Here is a 22,192-nt window from a genome sequence, read left to right on the forward strand (position 1 = left end):
TCTTGGGAACTTTCTACGCACAGTGACATGAAAAATTACGTAGAAAAATGCCGAAGGTAATATTATTATATATATATATATAATATATTATACTGATATGACATCCTAGCTATATGAATATTATATATATATATATATATACCTCTCGCGCGACAATTTAAGAATCCTTATGGCATCGTCAGGTTTTTATTAAAAAATCAAAACAAAGCACAGAGTGGGTGATTTATAATATTGAAGGCTTGGGATTCCCTCCGCCCATGCATTAATCCCTGCATCTCTCTCTTTTTTCTTTTTTTCTTTTTTTTAATGTTTGATTTTGCGCTGAAATTTGAATACGATTGACATGGAATATGCCATATAGAGTATCTAAGTTTATTTCTAAAAAGATGTAACCTGACGACACTCTTCAAAGTTCAAACATCATGGAAATCCTCCGCTAAGTACTATTACACATGCAGTTTTTTAATTAATCCGTCACCGTGTAATTAAATATGGCAGAGATAGTTAATTGCAAGATGAGTACTTGATTTTTATGTTTTTATAATTCGAGCTTTGAAATTTAAAAAACTCATAATTTAGTATCTTTATTAATCTTACTGTTAATTATAAGTTAACGCCGCGCGTGATTAATACGCGGCATCCGTACATTGTTGTCATGCATTAATTAACCAATCAATTAAGCCTGGCACATAATTTATCGTTAATTGTCTAACGAAAAATTGATTGACATTTCTATTTAAGCATTCATCGAAATTCGAGTATCAATTTTATAAAAATTAAAAATCGAGATCTCGAATTATAAAAATGTGAATACTCAAATACTAATGTTTCCATTAATCCTAATAGAGGTATATATCCTACCCTAATTTTGGTCCAAACCAGAATTTTAATATCAAGATATTTGCATTTTGGTCTAAATTAGGATTAATTCATATTAAGATATAAAATAAATAATAAAATTTATATATTCTCATCAGCTTAAGTTTTTAGAATAAGTGATATTTTCACATGGTATCAAAGTAGAAGTATTGAATTCGAATCATGATTCTATACTTTATCACATTTAATTAAATATTATACTTGTCGAGCTACTCATTGAAGAGGAGTTTGACCTACACGTGAGAGAGAGTGTTAAAATATAAAATAAATAATAAAATCTATTTATTCTCATTAACTTAAATTTTTAGGATAAGTGGTGGTTTCACGTGATACAATATGAGACAATGCACTTCTTTATCTTTTGCAAATATTTGGGCTTGAGCACTGCTCCAATGCCTTTGTTGCTAAAGTATAAAAAAAAAAAATTATATTCATCATCTTCACACACTATATATTATATTTTTTATTTTTTTTCTTATTAAATATGTGATATATGGATGATGAGTTAAATAATTCAATTAATTTGAAAAGAATAAAACAAAAAAAATAAAAAAATTATGATGTGTAAGACTTATAAATAGCAATGTCGGATTTTAGTTCAACAGGATAACTCTAAACCATGCATCCAACTTGATCATTAACTTAACTGAATTAAGTTGGAAGCACGTGCTTGCAACCCTATTGGACGTCGAGAACTTTTAACAGATCTAATAACGATATTTCAAACAGAATGAGCAAAAGCAAAGAGAATGGACGTTTTCTAATAATTTTTTCGCTATGCTATATATTATTAAATGATTATATTAGTCTGCAATTTCGTGATTCTCTCATCATATTGCGTTGCCAGATCCTTTTTTTTTTTTTTTTTTTGGAAAAAAAAAATCAAGAATTTATGAATATTTATAAAATAATAAAATAAGACAAGAGTTGAATGGTATATAATATTTTTCACAATGATTGCGTAAAATCATCAGCTGAAGAAGGTTATAACCATTTTCTCAGCGTAATTTATTAAGCAATATTTTTCTGCAATGGTTTGATGAGTTTGGATCGATAAAGACAAATGCTTTTTCTGCATACTATGAATTATTTCACCAAACATGAGTTGTTTGGAATTATGGTGATTACTAACTCACCAAGTCATATATGCTAATGACAGCGATCCACTTGAATGAATGAAATTGATTTTACAACGACACACCAACCAATGAATGACAGTGAATTCCACCATTTGAGCAAAAAGCACGAACAGGTAGGTCGCATTTTCACCGAACACTACCATTGTATCTCTTCTCCCACCCGAGATGATGTCTCTTCAGTCTCCTAAGTGTACCCTGAGTCCTGACAGTCATGACATCGACAATAAACCAAACCCCAAAACAGCCCAATGTCTCCTTCAAACCTGTTACGCGTATAGAATGAATATAAATATTTATTGTTTGTTTTGTCAGAATTAGAAACATGAGCAACTTCAACTGGAACATATCCTAGATCAACTAGAAGGTCCATCATGGCTTGGAGCCTCGAACTCAATTGTAGATATACAAGTGACATAATTTTGGCTGATTCACTGTCTGAACAGTGTCAAAGCTTTCTTTCAATGCATGTCCGGTGGTGGAGGCAGCATGAATAAAGAATTAGACACTATGGATGTCTTTCATGGTACTGTCGTCGAGGTTTTAAGGGCATGGGGTGCTGAGCAATCGTGGAAGTGGTAGTGGCAGGATGAATCATGATGTCAGTGGTGGTAATGCGAAAGGAGATGGCATTTCCGTTGAAATGCATTGTGATTTGTGGTGCAGGTTGTGGCAGATTTGAAGAAGCGTGGTGGGGGTTTCCAGCAGCGTCTCGAGTCCAGGACCACGTGTAATCACCAACTTGATTACTTGGTAAAAAAAGTCTGTCAAACATTGAATACACTGTATCCAGAATTTAGAAGCTTCAGCGATTCAGAAATAAAGAAGAAAAATGATGATTTCATGTCTACCAGTTATTTGAGAGAATAAAACCAAAAAGAACCCTCGAAATTTCAAAAATCCCAACTTGGCAATCTCCCATTTCCATTCCCATTTCTCCAAAAATGTCTCAAATCTTGCAAAAAATTGCAAAGAACTCAACATCAGAAACAACAATTTCCAACATATATACATAGATATAACCAATCAAGTTTTCCATTAAAAGTTAATGATCTTCATAGACAATGAAAGATAACAAGTCAATTACACAGCAACCAGATAAAATAAGCCAAGTACCATACCCTAAAATTGACAATCTAATTAACCCAGAATATAGTTCCACCTTAAACCAAATCTAGCAGATACCACCAAACTCCTGAGATCACCATCTTTTGCATTCAGTTTTCCAATTCACTAGAAACTGTGCTTCAAACCCAGACCATGCTTTCCACGCACACAACCAGGCCTCACAAACAGATAAGGAGACCTCTTGGAGTTGTGCATCTTCGGAAACGCCCTCTTCCCCAACTTCCTCATCCTCTGCCTCCCGAACTTATCGCTCACATTCCACGGCACGAGCTCGTCGTTCAAGTCATACCCGTCATTTGCATCATCATCTTCATCGCCCTCATTGTCAAATTGTTCCTCACCACGCCCGCCATCATCATACCCACGAGCAAAACCGCAATACCCAGCCTCGTATTTCACACCCGCATCCACATCATGATGATGAGGATTTTGATGATCTACATCACGGTTTTCCATTTGACTATTCTTTAAACAAATGGGCGTGGAGATATCAGAATCCAACGAGCCAATTCCATTTCCGATGCAATCTTCTTTGTCTTCGTCTATTTCATCTCCTTGTTCTCCTCTTTCCGAGTCAGCGTCGGAGGCGTTGACGAACTCCCAGTGAGACAGGCCCTGTTCTTCGACTTGAACGAAATCGAGGTCTTCAATCAAGAGGAATTCCATGGACGAGGAGGATGATGATGCCCTGGAGCTCTTCGCCATTGTGACTCTTTTCCAACCTTTTTTTCTTTTTTCCTCTTTATCTTCCTCGTTTGTGTGGAATGAGTATTTTGCCTGGCTGTGCAAGTAACTGATCATAAAGCGAATACTACGTGTCCTTCGCCAATGGTGAGTTGCCACGAGCATTTCATCAATGTCGGTACAGGTTTCATCTTTTTTTCTCATAATTTACAGCCTTGCTTGAATTTTTTTTTTTATTATTATTAGACAAAATTTTATTTATAATTTTTAAATAGAGACTATATGTATAAATTTTTTATTAAATGAAAAAAAATATTATTTTAATAAGAATAATATTAGATATAATTTTTATTTGAAAACTGTAATATAAATTCAGACAATTTTATTTTTATAATTTTTTAAAATTATAAAACTATATTCTTAAAATGACGATTTTTTTATTTAATTAAGGATATACATATATAGTCTCCAAATAGAAATTATAAATAGAATTTCTCTTTTGATAAAGTTATTATTGTAATTTTTTTAAAAAATTAAAGATAAATTGACTAAATTTATAATGAAATCTCTAAAATAAGAACTATATGTAATATTATTATTATTATTATTATTTTCATTGGAAGTGGGTTCGAATCCAAAACTTTCATATTAAAGACGGGGATGTTATGCCATCGGGGCTATAGGCATTTGGCGCATGCTTGTATTAAATCTTGGATTTTTTTTTTTTATTTGAAATAAATCTTGGGATTTCTGGTATAACAAATAACTAGGGAGAGATTTACATTATTTCCAAATATTCTGGGATGATTGTAATTTAAGCCTTCTATATTTGTCACTTTGAAGAGCGTATCGAAACATCTAATGACCTTATTCTCCGTTAAATGGTTGAATTTTACTTCCTCAATCGTTGAATATTATGTCAGGTGCTGGGCACCAAATAAATTTTAGCCCTTAAAACCTTTTCTGTGAGTTTTTTTTTTTTCTTGGCGAATGTTCACTCCGAGAAGTAAAATTATCCACATATTTAAAATGTTGCCATCGTTTGATTCTATGTACTATTTACTTTCAGAAATTCTATATGTAATACTTACACTATATATTTTCACCTAATCAATATGTGATTTGTTATTTTTGTACTTCTATTTTAATACTTAAATACTGTGTTTAAAAATAAAGAAAAAAATGATAAATTACATATTAGCCAAATGAATATGTGTGATGTAAGACTTTCTTATAATATTTCTCATTTAGTTTTCTTGTTATCATTTTAGAATCTAGAGCTTGATGATCATTTTTCAGCCATATAATTAACTGACCACCTATACTAAAAGAAAAATGCCTTAGTCATGGAGGGATGCTATAAAAATAAATTCATGTAATACATTAAATTATAAAATTATTTTTATTCTAAAGTGTATTTAACGTATTATATAAAGTCATATCAGTTTATAAATCTGTTTTAAATCTTTTTATGGCTGTAACAATTTCGATACCAAAAAATAGTTGGGCTTGCAAAAATACTTAAGAGATACTTACCGGCGAAGAAGAAAAACTCGATGAGTTTTTATGTTAATCAATTACTTTTATTAGATAAGTTTCGGTGTCTATTCCTTCAAGGTAAGTTTTGAATTTATTTTGTGTCCATGCAGGAAGAGGGATGAGTCGAAGAGTAGAACAGAATGCTGCCTTTTATGGATTGATAAGCGATCTATTTGAGCAAAATGGAAGGGCAAAGTTTTGAGCAAACGGGTTTCTCAAATAGATTCACAGGACATATTGCAAAAGTATCAAATGGATTGGGGTAGATTTAAAAGTTTAAAATAAGTGGAAACCTGTCGAGAGAATTACAAGGTCAATATATTTTTCTCTGTAATTTAATGGGATAAAAATAAGACCAAGATTGTTGTGGAAAACAGTGGACTTAAGTAAAAGGAGAAGCATTTGAGAGAGAGAGAAAAAAAAGGCATTCCATTCCATTCTTAATACAAAATCATCAATTGCTTACAGTACTCTTACAATCGTTCCGCTAGATTTCTTCAAAATTAGAGAAAACAAATCCAGAAATAGATATGACCTAAATGATTACACCGTAAGGATGAAATTTATTTCATACTCCAAACTTTTTTCATTTTGCCAGCAGATGCGTGATCCCATGCCTCGTGGACAATTAAATCAGCTAAACAAGAACTGCACCAGAGACCAACAAAATGAGGGTAATGGGTAATGGGAAAAAAAAAGAAACGCAACATCAAGGTTACCATAGAGCAGCAGCAATCAACAAGAATTATGTCGCCAGCACAATAATAAATTTACTGCTATGCAATTAAATGCCCAATCCATCACAGAAGGAAACAAAATTTGCTAAATGGCGCCAGCATAACATGCAAGCCATCCTGCCTATGACAATCATCGGATTTAAAAAGGGCCCTTGACTATTCTAATCCATGAACGACCAACAAGACTAGCCCAAGTCAAAATCCTAAAGCTTTTTCATCAAATTGAAAATCATAACCATATAAATAAAGGAGAATAAAAGAGAAGAAAGAGACGGTAAGGAGAGAGCAGAAACAATTCGTTAATAACTAAACTCTTTCTTTAGCAGTTCTTACCTTTTACTTGCAGATATGAATCAACTGACATGGTCGCTTCTGCTGCCAAAAGGATGGTAAAAAAAACAGATGGAAAAATGTTCCTGGTCTAAGCATCTTGATCATCGTATCTGAGAGGGAGAACAGAGCAACCCAGAAGCATCAGCTCCAACAACTGCAAGGTCACAAACAGTACAAAGCTGCCCTTCCTGGCTTGGCACGAACCGTGAACTACAGAACGGGCAAGAAACATCCTTTTGTCCTCGGTAAATTGGGACATACGTAGCCCCACATATCACAAACGGGTTTCTGAAATCATAGTTCAACTGGGAAACATCTGTCATATTCCTCTCAGCAGCCTGCAGCACTTGCCTGGCTGTCTTTGCTTGGTTCTCAACGGTGGGATTGGTCTCTAGAAGCCGTCTGGCAAAGTTAGTTGCTGTGGCAAGATTCTTTGTCTTGTAGCAAACTGTCATTGCGTTAAGCAAGGCAAGCCTTAAGTGAGGCAGTTGAAGGTTGCAGTGAGTGAAATAGGCAGCGAGCTCTTGCTGGCGTACTGGATTGTCTTTGATTTCCCTCCTCTTAAGCTCCATTTGCAAACCCAAAACATACTCTTTCACTATAATGATCAACTCCTTGACCTCATCGACTTCCCTCCTCGACTCAACAACAACAAGAGGAATAGTATGAAGAATGCTAACAAAAAGCCGAAGAGCCTCAGTGAACTTTCCAGTCGTTGTGGCCTTGTAACCTGCCTTGAGCTTCTCTTCCAACTGGGAGAAATTGAACACAAGTGCAGGTGGACCCCTGACATTTGGGCTAGCAGATTCATTCCATCCTCTTTCAACTGCCAGAGATATCACTGGAGCAGACGAAAATGCACGCAAATAGGTATGACTGCCAGTGTGAAGATCAAGAAACATGGGTCTCAATGGAGCAAAGTTTTTTATTCCAAGTTGCCTGCTCAGCAACCGCATTGCTGTATCAAAGTTGCCAGCAGCTGCATGTTCAGCAGCAAGTGACGACCTCTGGGTCCAAATCTGGCTTACAGGCATGCCAGGAGTTGGGGCCACAAAAACTGAAGAGCGAGCATTGGTAGATGCCTTTGGAGTGTCTGCTTCAGGGGGGAGCTCCAAATCTTCTAGATCCCATCCTCCCTCTTCCTCATTCTCTTCAGCCACCTCTCCATCCTCCAAAATCGCGGTGACATCCCCATTCTGCAAGCCATCAACATCAACCACGTCCAGCTCCTCACCCCAATCACCATCAGCAGCCTCATCATCTTCATCCGCAGCTCCCCTACCAACATTATCCAACCCACCTTCAAATATGCCTTTCATTACTCTCAGAAGGGGCCAATCACCACTGCAGATAACAGGTGGGGGAGGCATCAGGAGGGAGGCTGTTTTTCCCTCTGGCAAAGCAGGAGCATTATCTCCCAACTCAGCTGCTAGACGTTCAGCAACATCCTGTAGTCCATGGACCGAAGCTGTGATGTAAGCAAGCGGCAAGTGACCAACATTCTCCAAGATCTTAACACGCTCTCGGACATCACCTAGATATAGAGCATTATGAAATTGACCCATAACATCATTCTTAACTTCAGCAATTTTCAGCATCTTAGACAGCTTTTCATTATTACCAGTTATGAGATAAAGAAAAGATAGTCTTTCAAAATTTTTGGTCCTCTGGTAGGCATATTCCACAATACCAGCATTTCCCTGGCGGAGAGCCTCCACTCCCAATCTATACCAGTAGTCTTTCTCATCAATTGCTGTAGCTGATGCAACTGCAATTTGGATGTTCCCACTCTCTATAGCCAAATTGAACCTAGTTCTCTCATCTTTCACAAAATGGAGAGCTACATCAGGGAAACCCTTCTGCTGCAGATAAGCAATCATAGCCTCCCCACAAAGCTGTGAGTTCCTTATCATGCTCATAACATGGTCATATCTCTTTTTCAAAAGGGACAGCTTGAAAATATATTCCGTCGCATCAATGACTATAGACCTGCTTTTTCCATCGCGATCCAAGCAAAAAATAGTATTCCCAGAAACCTTTGTGATGTATATTGGGACATCAAGAGTTCTGATTATCCCACTATCTCCATTTGGCAGACAGTATTTTATGTGATTTAGAGTCGTGTAGATGAAAACACCGTTATCATCCCAGGCACCACTCTTTACGCGGATTGTTTCGTGAAGAGTGCACTGGTGGACAAGCTTCTTGTTAGCAATGATAATGGCATGCTTGCTGAGTAGAGCAACACTCTCCATGTCATTAGACCAAACAACATACTTGATGAAAGGGGTTTGAAGATCACCAAGAACGATCCTCTGCTGAAGATCAAATATAACAACTCTATCCTCAGCCCTACACAGCAAGTTACCTGTTCCAGCATAAAAAACTGCATCCGCAGCTATGGGGAGGCCACTCTTTTTCACAATCTCATTTTTCAGATTCTTGACCAAGACTTGATTATTGCTCTTGTCAAGCACAGCAAACCTATTCCGAGCCACAAATACAGCTGAACCTCCAGCACCTTTCTTCGCATCTTGTAGACTATCACCCCTAGCAATGCTATCTTTGGGTATGACATACAACTCATAAGATCCCCCATCAACATCTGAGCAGATAAGAACAGCATTTTCAGTTGGACTGTAAGAAAGAGTCCTTGGACTCTGGTTCAGGCTAGTGGAACCAGGCCTTCGAATTGGAATCACTTGCGTGTCACGTTGAGTTGAAAACTCATAGAATCGTAAAAAGCGATCTTTGGTGTAGAACAGAGAATCGCCACTCACTGCGAAGGCGGGCCGTTCTCTCTCCAACTTGAAGACAATCATACCACTGTCATGACCTGCGGCCAACAGATTCATCTCAGGGTGAGATGCAAGAATCCAGAATCGATCATGCTCCCGACGGAATGTCTGAACCCCAGTTCTCTTTGTTACATCCCACACGCGTATGCTTTTGTCCTCTGAGTTGGATACAATTATGTCCTGTTTGGCATGAAACATAACACATGAAACATTATTCATGTGCCCTCTCAGTGTGTCCACTTCCCAAGCCTTCGTATCTGAACACAAAATGAACAGTTACCTAACCAAGTTTATACAAAGTAATAATACCATATCACAGATAAAGGATATTGCAAAAATTTCCTTTTATTTTCTTGGACACAAGAAGATCCACATTTAAGTCACATAAATGGAGAAGAAACAAGGTTATCCCAATTTCAGACAACCTAGCATACAATTTAAACTCAAGAAAAACAAAAAGTACAGAACACTTCTTCAAAATTCATAAAAACACTGGCTGTGTTCACCAAACAGCAAATCTGACTTCTTCTTTTTTTCTTTTTTTTTTAACAAATTTAATCAAGCGTGGTTTGGATAAATTGGTCATTTCCCAAGAAAAAAATCATGAAGCTACTGTATAAATAGTATATGTAAAGCAAATGAAAGGGACTCCCATTCATCCGCCATAGTTTCACTTGGCGATCATCAGCTCCTGACACAATCAGTGGCAGGGTGGGATGAAATGCAGCCCAGTTGACCCCACGGTCATGACCTTCCAAGACATACTTAACAACTGCATCAACACCACCAAAAAGATCAGTGTTCATCTGACTCAACCGCAATATGTCATCTGCAGGGGATACTGTCTTCTTTCTGAGGGCACCAATATCCCAGACTCGAACAGTCTGATCAAGGGAGGCTGACACAACAAGGTCTTCTTTAAGGTGGAATGAGGCACACATAACATAGTGATTGTGGCCCGTCAAAACAGATATACAAGTGCGTGACTGCCAATTCCAAATACGAATAGTCTGATCATCACTGGCACTCACGATCCATGGGTATTCATGGTGAAACTGCACTGTGCGAATATAATCTAGATGTCCGAGAAGAGTGAAAAGACACCTGTGCAACTTGTAGTTCCAAACTTTAATCTTGTAGTCATCCCCTGGAAGAAAGAGAGGGGGGGGGGGGGAACCAACAGCTTCATTAGCACATGCACTGCCTCAGAACCACTCATGAGAAAATTTACTAACATATTGCACTGTAAGCCCATCAACTAGAACTAACTATGTATGTGGAGCCCCTCTCCATTAGTAACACGGGCATAAACTAACTACCACTGTTTGTGATTTTTTTTTAGCCATAAAATTGTTTATAAAGCCAACCAAAGTCTCAAATCAACATTAAATCAAAAATCTTATTCAGACCTTAAGGGTCATTAACTGCAATCTTAGCATAAAGTTCAAACTTTCAAGCAATAAGACATTGGATTGATAAAATAAAAATAACATAGCCACCAATATAAGTCATCGGAAAATTGCATGAACCCTTTTTGGCTGCCAGTAAAATATAGGAAATTTCAATTTAAATATGCCAGCTATGCTACAACATTTTTCATTAATTTGGACTTGGGAAAAATTCTGTAATCAACTGATTCCAATACCCCAAAACAACCAGATGGATCCATTTGAAGAGAACGTAAAATAAGTTCCATTTGGGTACAAGAGCTAGTGGGAGGAGATTTGAACCTAAATGATTATCAAAACACATCCATATTAGTTACTAATTCCCTCTCGATTTAAAACCTCTATTATGATGGGAGACTAATCCAATTACAAAACCACTAACCACGAACACTCACACATAATATCTTGTTACAGTTTGGCCATATTGTTGTTTCAAAATAGTGATGACTGCACATAAATTATGAGAATAAGCACTTGAGAAGGGTTGATAATTACAATCTTAACCCCTAGGGGTTGGCTCAAGTGTTAAAGGCCTTGAGCTTGGAGATATGCTCCCCCTAGGTCTAAAGTTCAAATCCCCTTGGGTGCAAACAATCTCTAGGGACCATTAGACTATTTTCCAAACCCCCTTGAATTACCCGACGTGCACTTGAAGGAAACTCCTTGCCGAGGGCCTGTGTACCCCCGGGATTAGTCGGGATGCTGTCCCGGACACCCGGTGCCAATAAAAATAAAAATAAAAAGTTAATTATAATTTTCACATAAATTATTTTTTGAAATTTATGTTTGTCATCTTTTCTTTCTTGCTTTTGCAATTTAAAAATTCTGTAATCTATTTTTATTTTCAAATCTCTTTCTTTCCCATTGATTTGCATTTGCATTTGGAAAGTTGACTTCTCTCATTGACTTGAGCCACAAACTAAATACAAATCGGAATATTTTGACCGAAAAATAGGCAAGTCATACTAAGATGCAATCATTGCATAGTTAAAAGGCAAGTAATTGATCAGGTTGGCTTGAAAGGACTTTGATCATACAATGTTAAGAATGTTCGATAATAAATAATCAGCTTACAAATCTTAAGATGGCAAAGATTTTCAGTAAGAGTATTCCTGCAAGAAGAAATTGGGGCAGGGCTCTAACTATATTGTTAAAAGCAAACCAGCCTTTCATAAAATAAAAACAACAAAGCAAACCAACTGTTTTTTTTATATGTCGGGGAACCTCTTCAAAGCAGGGCTCTTCGGACCCACACTTACAGAGTAAACTCTGGTCCCGTGCACCGCATCCTTGAAAATTTCCCTACACGGAACTAGTTAAATCGCTAGCTTTTCACTAGGGAGTGTGGCCCCAAAGGATTGTTTGCACCCATGAGGTATTGAACTTTGGAACTTGAAGGGAGTGATACCCCAAGACCAAGACCGTAACCACTTGGGCCAACCCCTCGGGGTTTAAAAAGCAAACCAACTTAAACAATTAAAATAGAAATATTCATCAATTTTCTCATTAATTGGATAAACATGCACTGGCAGGGTCTCAACCCAGGACTTCACCTTCCATCCCATAAGAGAATGAGAGGAAGTATCATTTGAGTTGGAGATCGTTGGTGAAACCTGGTCATCCCATACAATGTAGAAAATGAGTTAAATTTTGTTTGGACCTTGTTGTCATGGAATTAACAAAAATTTTAAACTAGTTCTTGGATAAAGAAATCTTGGAAAAACTTGTGCAGCTTCATAACTTTTGTGCTACATTATAGGTTCCACACCTTTTATAGTACAAGGTTTGTGTTTAATGTTTGCTGGACTGAGACACATTATATCTAATCTTTTTTCATTAAACATCAAATCTATGATGTAGTGAAGCCTGCCTTTGTGTTTATACACAAAAACATTGTTTTATACCAAATATAGTATTGAGAAATTGGAATTTTAAGAATGAATTTCCGATATCAGAAAGTAAAAAGATGCCCATCGAGCACACATGGAAATCATTGATTAATGGAATTTTCCATTGAGCAAACATGGAAGGCAGAAAGTCTTAATTCAAATTCACTCTTTCATTAATTTGATTGAAGCAGGATTGTTTAACTTTCACTTATCACTCTTCTTGTCTACACCATACATTTTATGATGCTAAAACCTAATCTAATTGATTTAAACTACCCCTTCGTTCAAAAACTTAGTTATGCAATTTTCTTGAACACCCCCCCCCCCCCCCAATCCCAAAATAAGCCCAAACTGACCTAGATCCAATATAATTCAACATTAACCAACCAAGCAAAACTCAACTTCATAATCTCAATTAGATGCTTACAACTTACACTTAAATAATGCCAATCGTAATCTACCAATCGATCAAGATTTACTGGAAAGGCAATAAGAGTCGCAATTCCATTTCAAATCTAAACCAAAGGCAGCTAAAATTCGGTACCTCCAGACACGAATAGGGGCTGAGATTTGTGGAAATGAACGCCCCGAACAGGCCCATCATGCTCGTCGAACCTGTCGATCAGAGTCCCCATCCGGTAGTCCCATAGCTGGATCACGCCGCTGTGGAGACTCGCGAGGATCCAAGGCCTCTTGCTGTGGAAACTTAGTCCCTTCACTCTATTACTCTTCGTCTCGAACTTCGTCAGCATCTTTCTCAATCACCGTTCAAAACCGAATCGCATCAAACCTTCACAGAGTTCCCAAGGAAACGACACTCTCCCCAGCGCTAAATGTCTACGCCAGATCAAATCGAATAAGAATTTATTTTGATAGATTATAGTCTCTTTTGATAGAAATCGAATAAGAATTTCAAAATCAATAATACATTTCCACAATCATACCACAGTTTATGGTTGCCACAAAAACCGTAGGAAAAGAATGACATCTTAGAAAATGTAATTTAAGCCGAAAGATTCAAAATTTTCCTGGCCAGTCCTACAATTTTAAAAACGAGATAGCTAATTCATCATTTTCAATTTGCAAAACGAGATTCAAACAAACAAACGAAAGTTCACCTCAGATCTGATGACTAGGGAAAAGGATCAAGCAGAGCGGCATCCACAATCACCGACGCTACCGGATGTGTTTATAAGTATAAGCATATGCTGAGAGAAATTCGATAAATAAAACTTTTGAGGGAGGAAGAGAGAGGTAGATCCGGAGGTCAGAGAGAGAGAGAAGGTTTTCGTTTTCAGTTCTCCTTCGATGAGTGTGTGTGTGTGTGTGAATTTTACATCGAGGTAGGCAAAAGGACAGAGGGGGCAGATAAAGAATTTATGAATTTCAAGAAGGGTACGAAAGGAAATCAGCATACAATGCAAGAGTGTTTTTATTATGGCTTAACTATGGCCGTTGGATTGGGGATTCCGATGGTTGTGATGCATGCCAGTTGGTGCTGGACTTGAACCTTAAGCAAGATTATTAAAAAAAGTCGATTAACAGTAATGTGCATATAATAATTTATTTTTTTCGTCAATGACATTTACCATAAAAACGACCTATTAAGTTCTTGACTATTTAAGGCGCTGTCAGAAAAATTGATCAAATTTTAGAAGGTATTCATCTCGAGTTTTGTTATCTAAAGATAAATTTGCGTAGCAATCAATATATTAATATTGTTATTTTTATATTCTAAATTTAAATTATTATTATTTTTAATAAAATTTACTTTTTAACTAATTATATTGAATAAGTGCACGTATTAATATGTAGAATCATTTACAATTAAATTTTTTCATTCATCTCTATATATACGTGTGTGTATATATATATAAAAAATGATAAATATACATAATTTTTCACAATATTTTACACAATAATATTTGAAAAAGACGGTCATTTTTGTAAGCTAACTTGTAAAAGTAACATCATCTTATTAAAATATCTTTATTTTATAATATATATTGTGAAATATATTATATGGGTATCAATACTCTCTATATATATATTATGTATGGACTGATCAATTTAAAGTTCAAGTAACCAAACTTTCATGACAACATTGGGGATCCTTATGTAAGAATTAATTACGATAAAAAGTGATAGGATCTTTGATCAAGATCCTCTTAATTTCTTAGGCTACCAGCTTTATAATTTAAATATATTTATAATGAAAAATGATACAATTACAAATTTTTTTAAAAAAAATATTTACACAATTATCATGTGTTAAGTGAGGAATATTTTTATAAAATAATTTATAAAAGTAATATCATTTTACATAAATATGCTCAATTTAACACATAGTTATAAAAAATAGTTGTAATTAAGTGTATCGTTACTCATTTATAATTATCTTATGAAAATTAATATATGAAAATATAATTTTTTGTCAAAATGAAACAATATTAATTAAACATTTTTTATAAAGATAAATGGCAACACAAGGATTCGATCTCCGAACATTAATCTTCATGCAAGATTGGGCAAATGACAAGTATTAATATATGACAATAAAATTAAGGTTAATTTTTACAAAAATATAACACATTGCACACAGAAAAACTTAGGGGATGCCAAGAATCTGATGACATATAATCCGATTATCTAAATGAAAAATCTGAATTCGAATCCTCAACCTCCTATCAAAAAAGAAAACCTCAAGGGCGGGTGTGCATGATGTTTGCATGCATGCAATAAAATTAGGTTGCTACGTTGAGATATTGCATAGATTATTATTATTAACCATTGTACCTAAAATAATAAAACGATAAAATCAATTGTGATCAGTACCCTAACGTACGGGTGAACCAAGTAATACGAGGAATGATACGCTAAATCAAAACATAATAAAATGAAATACGTACGATACTAAATCCAATGTATTAAATTGGAAAAACAGCTAATTATAATATTTCAAAGAAAGACTAGGAAAAATAACAAGTCACTACAGCTTGTTTGATAGGATCAGTACATGAGATGGACGTTAGAGATAAATTAGTTTAATTAAATAATTACTAGTTTTTATAACGAAACATGGCTTGATAAACGGTATAGAGTTCCTATGGCCACAAATACGTATAGACTTCAATTATTTTTATCAACTGCATGCAGCATGCATTGGTTTTGAAATCAAATTAACTGTACGTACGTACGACATTGTTCTCTGAACAAAGAAGCTAGACTGATCAAGCCCTGGCCGTGGCATGGGAAACTGAGTTCGGAACGTCCGAAGAGCAGTAATATGCATGAGAAACAAACAAAACGAAGAAATGAGAATAATTAATTAATATTATGAAAACAAAATTATGTTCATCATCTTCAAACTATACATAATTTTTTAATTTTTTTATCTTATCGAATATATAGTGTATAGATTACGAGTAGAAGAACTCAATTAATTTAAGGAAAATAAAAAATAATAATAATAAGTATGATGTGTGGTATGTGAGAATGATGAAAGCTCTGCATAGGTTAATTAACCATGCATGATGATATCCACTAAACCGATCACAAAATTATATCCGGAACAGGCTAATTCCAAGCAATCGATCGGCTACAAATTAAGATCCGGCATTCCTACGTGAGATCAATGAGTTTATCGGCAGATATCACATTATGTATTTTAGAAGAATGATAAATGTTGGGATAAACCAGTTATCAAATGCTAATTTGAAGTATAACAGTGGAAGCAAACAAATCGACACACATCTGGCATTTCTAATGACCTTTATACACAGAAAGTAGTGTAAAGGATCAAGGTCCTTCACAGGGAAATAGGATCCGAAAGCAGCAATAAAATCAATGATGAGCAATTTATTTGAACCAGTGACAACAATGTCATCAATGTCATCAACATATAGTAAAACATGGAGGCAATCAGAACCAACAGTTTAAATAAACAACGATGAGTCAGATTTAGAGCAATGAAAACCAGGCCTTGGGGCTTGTTTCAAACCATAAATAGATTTAGTCAACTTACATATGTGAGAAGGAAGGTCGGGATTCACAAACTCGGGTGGCTGCTGCATGTACACATCCTCTTTGAGGTCACCATGTAAAAACGCATTCTGGATGTCCAGTTGGTGCAACAACCAGTGAGAACTAGCTGCAAGAGATAGTATGAGTCAGAATGGTGACGAGCTTGACTACAAGACTAAAGGTCTCTGTGTAGTAAAGCCCTGGTTGCTAATGGAAACCCTTGGCCACAAGGTGTGCCTTGCGATGTTCATGGGTTCCATCAATCCTACTCTTTGTTTTGAGAACCCACTTCAAGCTAAGGACGTTGGTATTTGAGGAAGAGGGCACCAGTATCCAAATATGATTTTGGAGTAAGGCCTGAAATTCAGCCACCATGGCCGCACGCCAATCAGGCCATTTTGAGGCCTCAAAATATGAAGATGGTTCCTCTGGGATTGAAAAGGAGACCGTGAAGGAGAGAGAGGGCTTGGGTTGAGGCTATAATATTGTACCATCTATGCGAAGACGAGGAAAGTGAATCTGAGATTTTGAGCGAATGATCATGGGATGAAGATGAGTATTCAGGAGAGCAGAAGGAGATGGAGCCGAGGAAGGATGAGATGAAGATGACAGCAAGGAAATATGAAGTGATTCAGTGGAGGATTTTTTAGAAGGTGAAGATGGCAGGAAAGAAACAAGATGAAGATTAGGGTTTGTCGAAGGGATTGAAATGCTTTGGTTGAGTAGGGATGAGGGATTGGAAGAAGGGATAGAGCACACGGGATGAGGGCTTGATTTAAGCATATTAGGGCTTAAGGAATGAGGGCCTGATGATGGGCTTAAGGGCGAGACTTGATGTGTTAGGAAACGATGGCCCATATATGGAAATGAAAGGTAGGCTGAGCAGAGAAGACATGGGAGACCAGAGTAGAAGAATGGAAGATGGGTTGGACGACGGAAGGGAGGTGGGCTTAAAAGGAAACTCTATTTCAGAAAATATGACATCACGAGATACATAAGTGCGACCCGTAGGTAAGTGTAAACATGAATAGCCCTTGTGATCTGGGCTGTAGCCCATAAAAATACAAAGATGAGACCTAAAATCAATTTTATAACGGTTAAAAGGCCTCGAATTGGGCCAACAAGCGGAGCCAAAAAATTTTAAAAATTTGTAATTTGGATCTTGTTGAAATAAAATTTGAAAATGAGATTTATTCTGAAGGAGAGGCATGAGCATGCGATTGATTAAGTAAACAGCAGTTTGAAATACTTCAACCCAGTATTTGTGGGGAACAAAAGCATGAGCAAAGAGAGATAAGTCAGTCTCAACAATGTGACGGTGACGTCTTTCAACGGTACCGTTTTGGGTATGAGAATATGACATATTACTCAGTGATAAATCCCAAAAATTTTTTAGTATAGAATTAAGAAGTCGAAATTCACCGCCCCAATCTAATTGTATGAATATGATATTAGTGGAAAGGTATTACTAACATATCACAAAAAAGCTATAAAAATTGAAGAAACATTTTATTTTGTTTGAATTTGAAACATCCAGGCATATTTTGAGAAATCATCAACAATTGAAAAATAAAAAGGGCATCCTAGTGAGTACAGCACATGCGCTAGACAGACATCTAAAAACAAAAGTTAAAAAGGCTGCATAGACCAAGAGGGGGAAGGTGGATGAGGTAATGCATGAGATTTTGCTTGAGCACAAGCAAGACATGGAGACAACATATTTTTATTCAATGCAGGAAGATTAAACTGACTAAGGGTAAGAAAAACAGTTTTTGAAGACGGATGCCCAAGAAGAGCATGCCAAACTTGAGAAGTGGTTATTTCGCCTATGAAGGCCTGAGGAGACTCAGTGACTGATGCAGATGCTTCCATACTGGTTGAAGCCATCAGTAAGACATAGAGACCATATTTAATGGGACCCTGAAGAAGTTCCACTCGAGTGCGAGAATCCTTCGCAACAAAAAAAGAAAAGTGAAACTCAAAAAATCCTGGATTATCTAAGTAGAATTTATGGACATAAATTAAATTCTTTGTGATTAAAGGGACATGAAGAATCTTATGAAGAAGGTAATTATTAGAAGGTGGGGAAATTTGACTGGAACTGATATTCTGTATTGGAAGGGTTGATCCATCTCCTATGCATACTTGATCAAGGCCCTTATATGGTGTACAGTCCAATGTGAGGTTTGAAAAATCGAAAGTGAAATGATGTGTGGCAGTGGTATCGGGAAACCATAAAGTGGACGAGAGGTTTGGAGAGGGCAAAGCTGTGAAATTAGCTTGAAGTGAGGGAGGTGGAGGTGGCTGGTATGTTTGAGTGAAGCGATGATAACAAGAGAGGGCAGTGTGCCCGGGTTTTTGACAGACTTGGCAGAGAGGACGGGTATCTGGGCAAGAAAATAAATTGTGTGGTTGACCACCACGGCCACGTCCACGACGCCCACCACGAGAGAAATTATTTTGGCCTCTGTTTGAGTTATTGAGTGAAAAGGAGATCGAAGCTGAGTGACATGTGTGACAAGTGGGGTACCAACAAGAAGAGTCTGATTCTGGTGATTCAAATGAGCTTCATGATTCATAAAGAAGCTATAAATCTGTTAGGAAGAAAGGGCATTTGGTCGTGTTGTAATGGTTGTGACTACGGGCTCATAATCTGAGCCGAGACCAACCATGAGGTAAATAGAAAATTGAGAGGTAGAGATGGGGTGACCTGCGACACTAAGAGATGCAACAAGAGATGTTGATTTGTTATAATATTCAGAGATGCTTTCAAGCCCTTCTTAAGGGTTGCAAGCTAGAATTATGTTTGAATGACATGGGCTGAGGACTGGGCAGCGTATAAAGTTTGCAATGTAGTCTAGACTTATTGTGACGTAGAACAATCTTAAACATGAGAGTACTGAATCTGTAAGAAAAGAATTAAGAGCTGAAATAACGAGTTGGTCTTGTAAGAGCCAACGAGAATAATCGGGATTGGGCTGATCATTTATGGTGGGAGGAGGAGTGGGGATAGTGCCATCAATATAACCATATAGCTGATGGCCTTTGAGAAAGGGAGTGATTTGTGCTCACCATAGAGGTAGTCGTTGATGGTGAGCTTGAGAGTGACGAAATGAGAGGCAGATGTGGCTATGGAGGTGTTGAGGGGTGGTGGGGAAGAAAGTGATGAAGTTTTTGAGTTTTGACTATTGGATTCCATTTTGTATTGTGAAGGAAGAAGGAGCGGGAGCTTTACTGGCCCTGAGATACCATAAAGAAGAGAAGAATAAAAATATAGAGCGTGTGTTTGAGAAAAGGTCTGAAAGACCTATTTCTATTGAAAAGAATTTTCAAGAATTCAAAAGCAACTTTTACAATAGTCCAGTGGATTTATTTATACAAGCTATTCAAAATGAAGATGAATTTTATTTGTACAAAACTCCATTATAATTTCGTAACTAATTTAGGGACCATCAGTATCAATTCTATTAGTACATAGGGTATTCAGACGCTTCCAAAATTCCATTACAAGATTCTTTTTGGCACGATGAGTCAGCTGCCTTAATGCGTACTAAGGTACACCGACTGATGGACCTTGCCTTTACCATTTTTTTTTTAGTTGCCGTTTACCAGTTAATTACCTAGGAAAATGGTTTCCCATTTATCTTAAAGTCTGACTAGATGGATGGAGAAGGCTTATGAGCGCAAAAGAAGGTATGACTGCTAGTCTGCTAGATACCTCTGAGCGTGCGGCTTACGAATTACGAAATGCGAAGAGGCGAAGAGCGCGTTGTCTTATTCAAATTGGGTTAGTAATGGGTTTAATCTACGAAGAGATCAATGGGCTTGGCCTCGATTTTACCAAACTTCCAACTACGGGCCTCATCTGAGTTGACTCCATAGCAAAATGGGCCACGTCACTCTCGCTTCAGTGCTCTTTATATAACTTGCTTGCATCGCCCGTTTGGATATTAGAAGATATTGAGGTTAATTTCATTCAGTTTAAATTTAAATTAAGTATAATACTCAACACTCGACTTTCAAATCATAAAATATTACTCAATTTAAAATTTTTTTATATGTTGGACTCACAATTTTTTTCAACTCAACACCTATTTACACGAGAGATTCACAACATTTTTTAACTTTTCATAAATACCTCTAAACTCATCTTAACATTCAAACACATCTAAATTCATTTTAAGTGGGTCTCACAAAACTCATTCCACCATCTTAACTCATTAATATTCATAAAAAAATCAACTAATCTCAACATCCAAATAGGATACTCTTATTGTCAAGTTAATTGCCTAATTTTTTTTTATTGCAAGAAATTAATTAAAATTAAGAACCCAAACAATGGGAGAAGAAAACTCAAAAACACCCTCAAAGCAGAAAAATATCAAACATAAAATCAAGAAATAGTTCCGGATAGATTGAGTAGATTCCATTTTAATTTCTTGGCATGATGCCAAGGTGTCAACACCAAGGTTATTTTTTCTCAGTCCAGAGTTGAACTACTTTTTTTTTTTTTTTAATAAAATCTGAATGATGATAGCTGTTGAAAAACCAATCGAGCGTAGCCACTTGGTGTTGAAAACGATAAGATAAAAAGTAAAATAAAAACGAAATCAACAACATACGAACACAAAATTTATGTAATTTAGTAACGTGTGGAGTGCTTACTTGAATAGAATCACATAAAATTTTATTTAAAATGATAATTGAATACACAATATGGCCGTACGAAAATAATACATATACATATGAGTAATGCTATATACCACACTCACGTTCTATTTTTTCGTTTGATTAATTTGCCAACAACGGGGTCATCTTTGTAATAAAACAAAAATGACGAGTTAAGATGTACGTAGTGGTTGTATACAATTTTAACACAGTTGTTATTAACAAATAAATGTTTTTTTCTATATTCTCGAGCTGCTAACTTTCCATCATGTCTTCCAATTAAAATAAATAAATAAAAAATTACTTCTAACATTTGTGTTAAATTTATATAATTTTAAATGTTCAACAGATATTATGGAACTTAGTGTCTAGCAAGACCAATGAAATCAATTAAAAACTCGACTTAGCTAGGATTTTGTTTTGAAGGATGGAGTATATACACCTTGACCCAACCAAAAAAGTGAAACATTTGTTCTACATGAGTTTAGGGTCATAAAGTTCCATGTTTTACTTGCCAATGACTTTGGAGCAACTTGAAAATACAATTTTTTTTTTTTTAAATAAGAAAATTAGACGCCAACCATGCATTTGAAATGTAAAAATTCATCAGTTTTATCTGTGCTCTCTGTTGCATTTTCTCAGCGACCAAACGCGGCAATGAGAAAAGGGAAGCCATTAGGGTTTTTGAATTAAGAGAATAAAAAACTTCAAGAATTACAATGTACTTGAAAGAGGTTTTTATGGGGGTTGGGGAGAAGAAAACAACTCATTCGGTTTTGAATTTTAGTGAGGACTTGGGCCAGAAGTCCAAACAAAATTACTTCGGCCGATGAAAAAGGCCCAAACGAAAGCTCATTGGGCAACTCACAAGACCAAGGGCGAGTAGGACTGACTGTTACAAAGAAAACGTACGCTTTTACACCGACAAGT

General features: G+C 36.2%; 2 protein-coding genes across 2 annotated transcripts; both read right to left on the reverse strand.

Annotated features, from left to right (window-relative positions):
• Positions 1-3,024: 3,024 nt before the first annotated feature.
• Positions 3,025-3,907, reverse strand: LOC108986937. The gene has a single exon (XM_018959750.2). The coding sequence runs from the start codon at positions 3,846-3,848 to the stop codon at positions 3,249-3,251; it is 600 nt and encodes a 199-aa protein (XP_018815295.2). The 5' UTR covers positions 3,849-3,907; the 3' UTR covers positions 3,025-3,248.
• A 1,869-nt stretch (positions 3,908-5,776) lies between these two features.
• Positions 5,777-13,902, reverse strand: LOC108986960 (coatomer subunit alpha-1). Its single transcript, XM_035684550.1, has 5 exons — positions 13,690-13,902; positions 13,116-13,408; positions 9,887-10,381; positions 6,437-9,491; positions 5,777-6,014 (listed from the first exon to the last, which is right to left on the reverse strand). The coding sequence occupies exons 2-4, from the start codon at positions 13,321-13,323 to the stop codon at positions 6,538-6,540; spliced, it is 3,657 nt and encodes a 1,218-aa protein (XP_035540443.1). The 5' UTR covers positions 13,324-13,408; positions 13,690-13,902; the 3' UTR covers positions 5,777-6,014; positions 6,437-6,537.
• Between the last annotated feature and the right edge of the window lie 8,290 nt (positions 13,903-22,192).

The sequence above is a fragment of the Juglans regia genome, chromosome 13 (genome assembly GCF_001411555.2).
Source record: "Juglans regia cultivar Chandler chromosome 13, Walnut 2.0, whole genome shotgun sequence".
NCBI classification, from domain to species: domain Eukaryota; kingdom Viridiplantae; phylum Streptophyta; class Magnoliopsida; order Fagales; family Juglandaceae; genus Juglans; species Juglans regia.